This window comes from Artibeus jamaicensis, unplaced genomic scaffold, assembly GCF_021234435.1.
Source record: "Artibeus jamaicensis isolate MK-2021 breed Jamaican fruit bat unplaced genomic scaffold, CSHL_Jam_final contig_233, whole genome shotgun sequence".
NCBI lineage: Eukaryota > Metazoa > Chordata > Mammalia > Chiroptera > Phyllostomidae > Artibeus > Artibeus jamaicensis.
In genome coordinates, this window is record NW_026521486.1 from 13847952 (window position 1) to 13862026 (window position 14075).

The 14075-nt window shown below is 44.1% G+C and overlaps 1 protein-coding gene across 1 annotated transcript in view; it reads left to right on the forward strand.

Annotated features, from left to right (window-relative positions):
• NT5DC3 (5'-nucleotidase domain containing 3) overlaps positions 1-14075 on the forward strand; it is a 45432-nt gene that overhangs the window by 2637 nt on the left and 28720 nt on the right. Inside the window, exon 2 of the mRNA XM_037160485.2 lies at positions 10416-10600. Within this exon, the coding sequence (XP_037016380.1) occupies positions 10416-10600 (185 nt within the window). The remainder of the gene's footprint in view (positions 1-10415; positions 10601-14075) is intronic.

A 14075-nucleotide genomic window follows, 5' to 3' on the forward strand; every position in this document is an offset into this window, starting at 1 on the left:
GCGGGTCTGAATCAGATCCTCACATGCCCCATCCCATCTTCACACCTCAGCACTTGGTCTGCCCCTCCATCACCCCTGAGAACACAGGGACATCAATTTGACATTTCCTTCTTTGCCCCGTGTGGGCCTGGACCACCCCTGTGCCCTTTGGCTGAAGTCAGTCCGAGCATGTGTGCCCTGCTTGCAGTCATTCACCAAGTATTTATTAAGCACCTAGCAGTGGGTTTGAAGGCTGTGGATTCACAGGTGGACCAATCTGAGAGGGAGGGGCCCACAATGTCCAAGCCCCTGCCTAAGCGAGCAAGGGACCGGTGTTGCCCGGAGGGGGAGACTGGTAAACAGATAAGGGACAGTCTAGCTGGGGGAGATAAACACTGGGCCCCAGGGGCTCAGAGACCAGAGCAAATAACTGCTCAGGGATGCAGGAAATGCTTGGGAAAGGCTCGGGGATGAGAGGTCAGAAGAAATACAAAAGCAGGTAGTGGTTTGTTTGTGTGTTTTGGTTTACAAGAAGACAAAAGAATTTTGTTGTCTCACCTCCTGGCCATCCGATCTCTTGCTCTAATCCAAGCCATGTGTCCGGGTACCTTCCTTCGAAGGTGCTCCCACGGTGGAGCTGCTCTGGGGAGAGAGGGTTCTACTCTGCTTTACTATTTCTCTCCCATCTTTTCTATTTTCATTTTTTTCAAGTATTCATTTTAATTTTTAAAAAGTATTTTTACAAGCTTTATTTTTTAGACCAGTTTTAGATTTATAGAAAAATGGCATGTTTCTATAAACCTTGTTAACTTCTTACACGATTATGGGTTTTTTTTTGAGATTTTCGGAAGTGTAGTATTTCTGTACTCTGTATGAAATTTAGCTCAAAGAAAACATTCTTTGTAATTTTAGGAAAAGAAATATTGGTTTATAATCTCTTGCAAAATTTTCCTGTAGAGCTATGGTTCTCAACCAGAGTTGGGGAGTGGGTGTGCATTTTGCTCCCTGGGGGGACATTTGACAACGTTTGGAGACCTTTTGGGGGGGGAAAGGAAGGCAGGTTGGCCCCTAGCTGCTGGAGGCCAGGGGTGCTGCTAAACATCCTGTAATGCACAGCACAGCCACCCATGGCAAAGATTACCAGCCCCAAACATCGGTTGTGCCAAGACTGAGAAATCTTGTCCTAAAATGATGAATTCTAGGAAATCATTATGCAAAGATAATGTAAAGGGATGGACATATTTGCATGTGGTCTGTTATGTCCTGTTATAGTGCATGCTGTGTGCACCTTTGAGCTTAATCCCCGGCCTCCCCTGTGTTCTGATTAGTGATTAGCTGGCCCGTTATGTCCAGAGTGGAAGCAGTCCTGCTGCTCCGGCCCTACACTTGGAGAGCTGGGTGGGCTTCCCGCTTTAAAGTCGTCTCAGAGCCCAAGATGAAGAGTGACTATTTTCCAAAGTAAAAGAACTTCAGAAGAATGCCTAAACTTCTAACCTTTTTGTAAGAACTTCAGAACAACTTTTACATTTTTGCAAATTTCTGTGGTACCCGGATTAATGGGAGACTGCTAGCTTCTAGGGTCTGATTCTGCGTCATTCTGTTGCAGAATCAGAAATTTTGTTTCAAATGTAGTTGCATATAGCTTGGTTTTGGGAACGCTGGGAAGTGTGATGGATTTCTGTGGAGCAGAATGACAGATATTACTTACAGAGTAATAACAGATATAATTTTAACTTTTGGTGGAAGTAGTATAAATGTCAGGTGCTATTAATTATTCAGATGAGTAATTTTATTTGTCATGGATTGAGTTCCCCTGGAGATGATGTAAAATATCTAAACTAGTGAAGAAAAGGAAAGCTTCTTTGTAGAGAAGCGCAATAAAAATGGCTTGTGAATTCAGCGGCCTCCCTGGGGGCGGACCTGGGGGAGTGGCATGCCCAGCCCCGTGTTAAGTACCTCCTATCTCCTCTGGCAGAGTGCCGCTCTTGGTCTCTCTCCCTGCCTGTGATGTTCCTCACTATATTTTGTGCTTTACTCTTATTTCTATTTATTAGCCCTGCACAGTGCCCCATATAGTGTCTGGCACATAGTAGGTGTGCAGTAAGTGCTTATTGAAGAAATTCCTGAGAGTTGAGTAAATGGGGAAACCAATTTACCAAAGCACTACATGTTGTATGATTTCATTGCTATAGAACGCTAGCAAATGCAAACAAATCTGATCAAGTGAACAGCAGTTGCCTGGGGATGGGCAGGGGTGCAGGAGAGAGGGAGGGACAGAGTTCAGAGGGGTACAAGGAAATGTTTGGGGGTACTAGATATGCTCATTATCTTTTTGGGGATGATGGCTTCACCAACGTATACATATGTCAAACAGTATCATACTGTATTACACTATGTGTGATTCGTTATATGTCATTGGTACCTCCATAAACCAATAAAGGGGAGACAGACACAAATAAGGGATGGGCTCTGGTTTAGCCCCCGTTAAGGCAGTTCCCAGGAGGTGGGACCCCAGGAATGGCCCAGTGTGAGCCACATGGTCTACTCCGGACCAACAGCTGGGGATGGACGGATGGGGCAGGGTCCCAGGAGAGGCCAGAATTTGTGTTTTTAGAGGTGGAGAAGGGTTATTTCTTACCTAAGGGTTGGGGTGTGCTGGGCAGATTGCCTGGGAGATGTTCGCCGTCATAGTGAAAAGGACACCTTGGACATCCTGACAGCCATCACTGGACCATTGCGGAGGTAAAAGTGGTTATTGGAATGGATATACAGAATAACCATTCCAACAGAATAACCATTGCAGCGGAATGGTTATTGGAGACACTGGAGAAAACAGTGTTGGGCTATTTAAAGCTCTAAGGTCCGACAGTAGCACACTCCTATGAATTGTCTGTATCTCAAGTCATTGTTTCTACTTGTTTTAATTTCTCTTACTCTATGTAACTAATTATTAGCATAAAGGATGTTAAATGGACACAATCATACCAAGTGAAATTGGCTGGCAGGAAACAACATTCTAAATGTAAATGTGAAATTTGCGTTTTAGTCCCACTGTTCTCTAACATATCTGTCGCATCAGAGCGAATTCACGTTTTTTAGGGAAGTGTCAGTAGCAAAACGTCCGGCCTTTGCCCAAGCCTTCTCTGAGAGAAGGAAGTTGTAACGTGTGAAGTTCGCTGAGGGAGAAAACCTCAGGTGGGCTTGTCTTCTTGGCAGTGACAGAGGAGAAGTTTAAGGCTTTGAAATTTGGATGTAGAACCTTGAGTTCACTTGCTGCAGAGACACCCGGGAATGTATATACTGCCTCCCCTTGGGGGCTAAAGTTCCTATGCTTTTTTGTATATTTTCGATCTATATAGATTTAAGAGAAATTTTGGAACCTTGTTTTCAATCTGCATGTGGACTTCTAAAAGAGAATTTGAAGCCATCTTGGGTCAATAGGAACTAATTCATAAAATACTTTGAACATTTATGAGTATACATAAAATATGAATATGATGAAGTACAATCAAACACTGAGATTTGGTCAAATGAGGGAAAAACAAATAGTTTAAATCTGCTGTAACTTATGCTGATATGGGAACATAGAGAAACATTACAAAGAAATGTAACCTTGAGCTGCTCATCTTGTCTCGTCTTTATTTTCGTCCTCTGTAAAGTGGGGATGTTAAGTGACACCCACATGCATTGCTTCGTTTGGTCCCAGACACACAGCCACTGCATGGGCCTGTTGGCCACCGGGATCACTGGTTGTGCACTGAGCCCTGGGGCAATTCTCGGAAGTCTGGTGGTGCTTTATGGGGCAAATGGAGGCTTTCCTGTTTGTTGTGCTCTAGGAAAAACATTGTTTCTTTCTCCCTCTTTTTCCCCCCTTTCCCATTCTTTTTCTTCTTCGGATCTGTGTATCCTTTTTTCCTAGGAGACCAGTTTGAAGTCTGGGGCACATAGCAAAGGAAAAACCCTAATTTAATGAATTAATCTCTACTTAATCAAATCTAATTAATGAAAAAAATGTCACCTTTAATGTCTCTGAGATTGTGGTTAGCCTTACTAAAAAATAAAAACTTCAGTGATTTTCCTCTGCATTTCAGCTTTCCTATTTGATCATATTCTCGTAGACATGTTTTCTTCCTGAGTTCAGATATCTGAGATGTATGTTTTGGCCTTCAAATAAGGCCTTTCTCCTAGGTTTTGCTTTATTAATATCACTGTAGCCAGATCTTTGTATATAAATCTTTATTTACATCTTTGAGTATTTCCTTAGCACAGATTCTTAGAAGGAGAATTACTATGCCAAAGTGTATGAATGTTTTTAAAAGACTCCTGGTAGTTATGTCCAACCTGCTTTCCAGAAAGCTCAGGGTAACTCATTCTCTTAAGCAGCAAGGAGTGAGGCTGCCTACTCCCAAAACCAACTTTATGTTCTATCATTAAAAACGAAACACGAATAGAAAACCCCACACGACAGCACCTACAAATAACAATAATAGCAACCAACACACCACTGTAGTCTGATAGCAGGAAAATGGCGTCTTACTTTTATCTCTTAGACAAGCAACACATGCTTATAAGAAAGAAAAAAGGGAATGAAATAAGGACACTGATACCACTTATAATTCTGCCTTAGGGGAGAGCAACTGCTAACTGTTTTAGTTTGCTTTTTAATTATTAGAATGTTTGAACAGTTATGCTTATTAGTCATTTAATTTCCTGTCTTGTAAGATATAGATCCTTTATCTTTGCACTTGTTGGGCTCTCGTTCTTGGTAACAGCTTGGTGTGGATTTTTTAATATTAAGGATATTAGGCCTTTGCTGTTTGTCTTTTAATTTTTTCTATTAGACCCTTCACACCACATTGCTTTTGATATTTTTAGATATACAGATGTTTCAAATTTTGTTGTAAATCTGTCAATATTTTTCTCTGATGAGGAATATTATTCTATTGCTTTTACATTTAGAAAGTTATGTTCTATTGAGAGATGAACTAAATAGTAATCTATATATTTTTAACCTTTTAAATATTTAAAAAATTTAACTCTGATTCACATGGTATTTGTTTTGCAATATAGTGTGAAGGAAAATCTTATTTAACATCCTTTTTTTTTATAGCTACGTGATTATTTTGCTAGGCCAAGAGATAGAATATTCCAGGTGAGTTTAATCCAAGGCAGAGCTGAAATTCAGTATGTTCTGGAGAACACAGAGGAAGAGATTACCCATTGTGTTGAAAAGGGGCACATGAGGGAGAATTTAAGATTGGAAAGATGGATTAAAGTATAAATGGGGAATGCCTTTGATACCAGGTTAAAAACTTAAAATTTATAGACTGTAAGAATTTTGAGTGGCTGAATATCCTTGAAATGAACTTTTACTTGGGATTTCTTCAGTTGAAAGCAATAGAAAGCTCAACTCAAACTGAATTTAAACAAACAAAAAAAACAAAATAAAAAGAAATTATATGGGCTCATGTAATTGAAAAATCCACAGGTAGTACTGCTGGAAGAATGGCTTGATCCAAGTTCAGATGATGTCGTTGGGTTGCTTCTTTCCCTCGACCGTGCTTTCTTCCTGTTGGCCTCTTTTTCAGGTTCCTATTAGTGGCCCCGTACATCTCTAGATTCACATCCTCTTAGGTCCAAGTTTGGAAGAACAGTGCCTGTTCTTTGCAATTCCCCTACAAATCCATAAATGTTCCTGATCGGACTCATTGGTGCACTATGGCTGCAGGGAAAGGATGATGATGATTGGCTAGAGGGGTCCTCTGCCTTCCCCAATCAGTGTTGGTGAGGGAAATCAGGGGCTCTGTTTGGCCAGGCCTGGTCACGTGGTCTCCTGGAGTCAGGAACCTCACCAGGAAAGGAAGTGTGAATGTTGGGGAGGGATGGTTTCCGGAAGACATGCAGCACATTAGAGGAGTAGAAGGTGTACCACTCAGTTAGCCTAGGTTTTGCTGAGAAGCGACTCCAAAATCTCAGTGGGTTACTGCAGACAGCTGTAACCAAAAGTTTATTTCTCACTCACGCAAAGTCTAGAGGTCTCAGGCAGCTCTCCAGGGCAGTCGTCCTCCAGGTGGTGGCTCAGGCTTCCCGGCTTCTTCCATCCTGTGTCTCCATAGCAGGTGTTCCTGTGATCAGCCCAGTATGGGAAGGGAGTGTGCTGTGGTCTGGAAGTGACACTGTCACTTCTGCCCACAATCTTTTGACCTGAGCAAGTGTGAGGAGTGCAGGGGGAGGATTGCAATCCCCTGCATCCCCTGCATCCTTCGTCGCCTAGATGAGCCACAGACGTTAGTGGGAGATGGTGCAGCCAGGAGGCGTGAGTGCAGACAGGCAGTGCCCACAACCAGTGCTTATCGAAGGCGGCCCGTAAGGCCTCCCCTTGTTAGATCCATCCCTTTCGCCCCTCCTGTCTCATGCCGGGGATGATGGTGACAGCAAGTAATGTGTCCGGTAAACTTTTAGAGCCTTCCAGTGCTGTGTCCCCAGGGCCGAGGAGGAGTCACGTGATGCCATCTTTCTGAGGTTAAGAAGAATATTTGATACAGCTCAGGATTTGTACTCCATACTGTCCCATGAGAGGCCTTCATTGAGGGAGAGTCACTTAGCATTTCCGGACATTGAAGGGCGCGAAGTACTCGGCAAAAGTTGTATTTTCCAGACTTAGATCTTTACACAGTTTAAAATGTTTCCATGGTGAGGTAGGAAACTTGTCTGACTTCTGTACCTAAGTTATGACCTTGTTCATATTCTTTGTCAGTAGTAAAGATAAAATTTAGTGAAGGAAGAAGTTCTTTTATGGTGATCTTTAAAAATCAGAGAATGGTACAGGGCCTATGGAACAGTATGGTGGTCCCTCAAAAAATGAAAAATAAAATTACTGTATGATCCAGCAACTCCACTTGTAGGTCTGTACTCTAAAGAAGTATAGTGACAGCAGCAATTCCAAGAGACACCAGGTCCCCCACAGGCATCGCAGCTTTATTCATGGTAACCAGTGTCCCTGATGGATGTCGTCCCAAACAAAACGTGGTCTGCACCTACGATGGGGTAGTACTCAGCCTTCAAAGGGAGAGAAATTCTGACACATGCTACAATATGGATTAGCCTTGAAAAGGTTACGCTAAATAAAATAAGCCAGGAACAAAAAGATATGATATGATTCCCTTTTTATGAGGTCCCTGGAACAGTCAAGTTCACAGACAGAAAGCAGAGTGGTGGTTACCAGGGGTTGGGGGTCGGGGGAGTGGGAGTTTCAGTTCTGCCAGATGAAAAGAGTTCTGGGGAGGCAGATGTGCTGACGGTCACACAGCGATGTCAGTGAACTTAGTATCTGACCCATATACTTAAGAATGGTTAAGATGATAAATTTTATGTTACCCATATTTTACCACAACAAAAATGAGTAAACAACCCCTCCCCCCCAAAACTTACATGTTTTGCTCTAGTTTGCTCACAGCATTTCCCAGTGCTCTGTGGGATTAGCCAATGAAAGACCAGAAGCTACTGAGTGTGCCAGTGGTGTCCCATCTGCAACACTGTCCCCTGAAAGGCACTCGGCCTCCAGTTCGGGATGGCTGTGTTGAGACCAGGCTCTGGCCAGAGTGTTGGCCAGAGCAACAGCTCTGTCTCTCTATTTCTTTGTACATTTATTCATTGTCATCATCCATTACATGCAAAAGGAATTCACTTTCTAAATTCATACCCACTCTTTTTCTGCTTCCGGAAAGTATATAACTGACTAGTTAAGGGCCCTTCCGTTTATATTTTAAAGTCTTCTGTTTAGTTGACTCACTCTTTTTGTGAGTGGTTGCCATTCTTTTCTTTTGCCTTGTAAGTATTTGTTTTATTCTTAGCACTTTTTCGAAGCGGTTGCAGGGCATGCTGCGATCCCTGTTAAGCTTCTGATATCCTTCAGTTTATTTTGAGTGATGACAAACGTCCAAGAGTTCTGGTGACTGTGTTCATGTGATTGATACACCTCAGGCTCTCTGTCCAGTGGGGACACATTCCTGGGCAGCTTTCGGAGATGTGCTGGCCAGCTGTTAGCGATTTTCCATCGTGGGAGTGTTTCTTTGAGAGCTTCACATATTCTTCTTAGGTCGTAGAAAGGGAGAGACACTTCATTGCCAATGCCATTTCTAAATATAAACTACTTATTTAGACAGGCTATTAGAACTTCCCTTGGAAAGTTTATTTGTAGAAGAGCTTTTAGGCGCTCTGTAAGCGGTCCTGCTTCATGTACTTCACCGTATGGTCCCACTCAGAACACAGTATCTGCCGTGATGGCCCATCAGTTTTGTAAGGCCAAAGGTCTTGGGTGTTAGATGCCCACGGGCGTCTGGTTTCCTCAGGACTAGTTCTTGTCGACTGTCTGCCTTCAGATTTCTTAACACATTGCTGTTCCCTTCCTCAGCTTGGTTTTATGTGCAAAAGAAAAAAAAAGGCAAGGTTATTGTCTAATCAGTGTCTTTGTCAAAATCAATGGAGAAATGGAATTAGCGAATCTCGACTATTTGGGTTTTCAGTAGAGTCGGCCATATCTAGGCCACCAGTGGGACATTCACTCGCCCGTTCATTCACTCATCCACGCCCCTGCCTCCACTGGCCCGGAGATTCTGTGTGGGGATGTAAAGGCTTGGTTGGAGCCTGGGGCAATGAGGCAACTTCACTGGAGACCATGGATAGGTTCAGGGGTCAATCTCCCTGAAATTTTCTGCAAAATCTCTGTTTTCCTGGGGAAAGGATCCTAGAGCTTCTGTTAGTTTTTTTCCTTTTTTAAATTTTTTATTCCCACCTGAGAACATTGTTTCATTGATTTTAGAGTGAGAGGAGGGGAGAGAGAAGAACATTGATGCGAGAGAGCAGCATTGATTGGTTGCCTCTTAGACACACGTGCAAATTGGGGGGTCATACACACCCACGACCTTTCATCTAGGGGACAGTGCTCCAACCACTGAACCACACCAGCCAGGGCGTGTTAGCGTTTCAAAGGGCTCCAAGCCCCGAAGCTGCAAGGGGCCTTCTGAAACGCTCAGAATTGCACCTGGGACCACCAGCCCCTGATCGGAGCTCCCACCCAGCATTTCAGGTGGCCCTTGGAACACAAGTGGATACACATGGGCTGTTCCCAGTCAGAAGGAAGTGAGCCGAAGGGAAAGGGGAAGCACAGTAGACTCTAAAGCGCTAAAGTTTGAAGGACTGAATCCATTATTTTTTGGGGAAAAAAAAATGCACCCTTCTCCAATGCTGATTGATTCCCATAAACCTGGGGAAGGGAGTCAAGAGCATAGATTCCAGAGCTAGACTTCCTGGGTTCAAAGCCCAGCTCTGCCGTTTAGCTACTGTGTGTCTTTCAGCAGATTATATAATTTCTGTGCGACTCTAGTGTCCTCATACATAAATGGGATAGAGTGCTTGCCTTGTAAGGAGGACATGAGGTGATAGAAGTGCTTCCAACAGCACGTAGTACCGGGTAAGGGCCTAATCAGTATCAGCTGTTACAATGGAGCCAGGAGGTCGTCTTTGGTAGCGTAAAGATTAGTGGAACACAGACGGTTCCGTTTAGTAGTAAAATGTGTGCAGTTCAGTGTCTGTGCGCTTGTGTGGTGGTTTTGTGCCTGTCTCTAGAAAGACACCGCCTTCAGCGTTTGTCTGCTCATGCGCTGTTTCAAGTAAATTCTGGTGCGCAAACCTCACAGAGGATGAAAGCTGCTACACATCCTTGTAGCAAAATAGGATGGTTGGCGTTCCTGTCACACAGCGTTACACGACGGGGTTCTCCCTGTTCGCTGCCTCCCTGTGAAACTCTGCATAGTGCCAGGTCCGCTGTGTCGGCTTCGAACAGTCTTGGCAAGAAACACATGACGTGTTCATCGTTGTTTTTCTGGGTGATGACGTCACAGTCGTGGTATTTAAATTCAGTGATCTGCTTATTTTCTAAAATCTGTAACCGACCTGTAGTATTTTATAAGCAAAACAAATCTTTCTGTGATATTGAAGCTCATGTTCTCTTTCAATAACAATTTTATCAAGGTGTTATTTTACATACCCTACGAATCACCCATTGAGCATCTCCCACTCGGGTTTTCTAGTATATTTACAACAACTCTTCAGCTGTCCCCGTAATCAATTTTAGAACATTTTCGTCACCCTGAAAAGGAGTTCTGTGCCCATCACCCGTCAGTCTGCTTCTCCCAACCCTGCGGTCCCAGGCAACCAGTTCTGTTCTTTCTGTCTGTGTGGACTTGCCTGTTCTAGACACTCGTGTGAATGGGGTCACACGCGTGAGGTGCGTTGTGACCGGCTTCCTTCACTCAGCATGATGTGTTCAAGGTAAAGCAGATGACTCGTGCACTTTTGTTTGCTCACTTTGTTGGAAATCACACTAAAATTCATCGCATGGTATAATATAATGTATTTGGTTCCTTTACTTCTAGAATTGGTTCCTTCAATTATGAACAACTTGCTGAATCCGGATGCCATTTTCTCCAACAACGAGATGAGCCTGTCGGACATCGAGATCTATGGCTTTGATTATGACTACACCTTGGTGTTTTATTCAAAGCACCTCCACACGCTGATATTCAACGCTGCTCGGGACCTCCTGATCAATGAGCACCGGGTAAGAGCGCAGGGACATCCCCTCTCCTCCCGTCCCTTGGACCTTTGAAGAACAGCTGGGAGCTCTCCTGCCTCGTGCCTGGCACATCACTGTCATTCAGAAAATTGTGGCTGAATGAACGAGGAGATTTTTTGTTCCGTTCCAAACAACTCTACCAGGAAGATTGTTGTTTTTTTTAATTAACCATTTTACTGAGGTATGGTGACATGTAAAAAGCTCTTCATAATTAACATATAGACTTCCTTGAGTGTGGGGATAAATACACACCTGTGAAACATCATCACCTACATCGAGGCCCCAGACTCTCCATCACCTCTCAGAGTTTCCTCCTGCCCCTTTATTGTCGTTACTGTTATTTGTGTGTCTGTGTGTGTGGTAGGAACACTTCACATACGATCGACCCTCCTAGCAAGTTCTCAGTAAGGGAGTACAGTATTTGCTCTAGGTACCATGCTGTAGAATAGGTTTTTGGGACCTATCTTACATGACTGAAACTTGTACCCAGAAGACAGGTTTTTTTCTTTTTTTTTAACAACAACAAAAAAAAAGATTCTTACAGAGCAGCAACATAGCTTCTCCCCAAGTCTGAGAAAGTGGCAGCCCATTGCGTTCTGGTTAGAAGGAATTCTTCCAATGTTAGGCATCGTGTCCACAATAACCAGTGTTGTGGCTACACCAGCCCCTGTGGTTCTTATTACAGTCGGAAGATACCCTTTAGCAGTAACCATCAGGCAACTGCAGAAAGATACAGCTTTATTATTTATAAGACCTCAAAATGATACCCCACAACATTTTGGGGCCACACCGCAAGGTGGACATAGAGAGAGCACGTGTTCAGGGGCCTGGGGCTCTGCTTTTATTGGGGTTGAGGGTGGGGGGCCTACAGTGTCCTCGGCTCACTCTTTATTGGTGAATTTAAAACATAAGAACCGGATCTTAAAGCATGGGAAGAGAAAACAAATAAGCAACCCAAATGGCCATTTACTGTTATCAACCATGATCTCTGAAACAAAGAGCCACTGTAGCGGGAGGTGGCCTGGCCCTTTGCCTCGTTCTGTGGCTCGCAGTGTGTTTGTTCCAGATTTGAAGGGGATGCTCTTTGAGATGGATGCATCGGAAATCAGGCCTCATGTCAGGCACTTGCCTTACAGGAAAACAAAATCAGTGTCAGGGCTTCTACCACACTGTTTTACCCATATCACTGGTTGGAATCATGTTCTTTTGCAAAGAACATTTGAATGTCCTCTGGTGCAGAGTGTTGTTGAGATCCTGGAATAAGGAAGGAGAGAAGAAACACTCAAAGCCTAGCATGCTTTTCTCTAGGCTGGTGTGAGTCCAGTTTTCAGGAGCCGGGATGAGAGGCGTCCTCAGAGTTTGTGTGGATACGTGCCCTTGGGGGACCCCTGCAGCACCCCGAGAAGCACCTCTGGACTCACTGTCTCAGGCCCCAGTGCCTTACTCTGGAAAGGGTTCTGATTTGGGGGAGAGTCATCCATAGGCTCAAATCTCTGCCTTCACAGAGATTTCTCCACCCATCTCTTCTCTTCTTCCTCTCCCTCTCTCCCTCTCTCCCTCTCTCCCTCTCTTTGCACGGTCCTTAAACCTGGACTAAGTGCCTCTTCTCTGCCAAGCCCTGTAACAGGAGCCAGGAGGATGAAGACAGGAAGGACCCAGGTCCTGCCCTCAGAGGCCCGGCAGTCGAGTCGGGGAGTCAGTCTACAGGTAGATGAGTTATGAAGCCACCTGGTGGAGCCTCTGCAGATATCTGACCAGAGAGGGGGGATGTGTGGGGGATGTTTGGGACAACTTTCTCTGCCTGAGGGATCGGGAGACATCATGGATATTTCAGCAGAGTCTGGAAGGAGTTTGTCAGCACAGGTGGGCTGCGGGGGGGCAGTGGTGGTGGAGTGAGTGGGTGTGAGTAGCCTAGAAACAAAAAACTTGACTGTTTAAGTAATAGGTTGGGTGTGGTATAGACCAGCCGCTGTGCCCTCTGAGACTTCTCTTTCCCTAGGATGGTCATTCTTAGTTCTTTCAAGCCTTCTCATTTGACCCCTTTTTACCATCTTACAATTTTTTTATTTAGTGATTTGAAAGAGAGAAACATTGATTTGTCATTCCACTTATTTATGCATTCATTGGCTGCTCCTTGTATGTGCCTTGAGTGGAAATCGAACCCGCAACCTTGGTGTATCGTGATGATGTCTACCCAACTGAGCTAATCATCCAGGGCTCTTTTTATTATCTTGGTCACCCTCCTTTGTGTGTGCTCTGGTCCACTCCTCTCAGATGTAAGGGCTTGAGCTGGAGATGTTACTGTATGTGGGGTCTGACTAGTGCGGAGTAGGGGGAGACGATCACCTCCCTGGTTCTCGGTACCATACCTCTATTAATGCTGCCAAAGTTCCCATTGGTTTGGGATCCTCACCATTTGATATAATGTATTCCCTTCAGCCTTTAGTTATCAGTAAATTTATTAAGCAGCTCATTTTGTTTTCATCCAAAATGCAGAAATGGTATTTGCCAAAAATAACTTGACCTCTGCCACTCAGCCATTGGCTGTCTTTCTTAGTTACGGCCACCCTACCAGATGGCAGCCTATCCAGCCACCAGCCATTGAGCAACATCTCTCCCTTCGTTCAAGAGATTCTCTTCTGTCTAACCCAGGGTCCTTTTCCTTGAGTCTGAGGACGGAAGCAGAATAAGAGCTCGGTGGTCCTGCCCTTCTTCTCCCATCTGTGAACTTACAGCACCTTCCCGGAACCCTTCCGGGAGATCAAGCTGGAGGGGTGTGGGCATGGGTGCTGGCCTTCAAGTTCCAGGTCATGTGCTGTGACTCTGGTATCACTTATAAAACCAAGGTCGTTACTAACAGCACCATCTGTTGCTTGTCTGCTAGGTACCAAAACTACAGATTCTAGAACCTGATTGGCTGGGGTTCAGATCCTGGCTTTATCATTTCCAGTCTACATGACAACCCTGTAAATAGATGTCTCTGTTTTACTGTTGAGGAAACTGAGGCTTATGGGGTTAAGCCAGTAGTTCAAGGCCACAAGATCAGTGGGAGGCAGAACCAGAGTCTGAGCTTAAGTCCGCTCATTTCCAAGTGCAGATGCTCCCTCCTTCACTCGACGTTGCCCTCTGTGGGGTCTGTAACACCTGTCATTTCTACCCCATGGGTTTATTGTTCGTACGAAAATAAAATGTTCATGAAGATTTAAAATTTAGGGAGACAAAACTACGAAATTTGGGGGAAAGGATGTTACAATGATTATAATTAGAAAAGCTTCTAGATTTAAGATGATTGAAATTTCATTTCCATTATGTGTGTTTGTTGCTTGGATAAGAGAAATGTGTCGTAACACCAATTATATCAGGCATATTAATAGAGTCAATTATGCTTTTGCGCATTTTTCTCTTGCTTTGGATCTGAAAATAATTCTTCTAAGATGCTGTTGAATGCATTGGCTTTGGC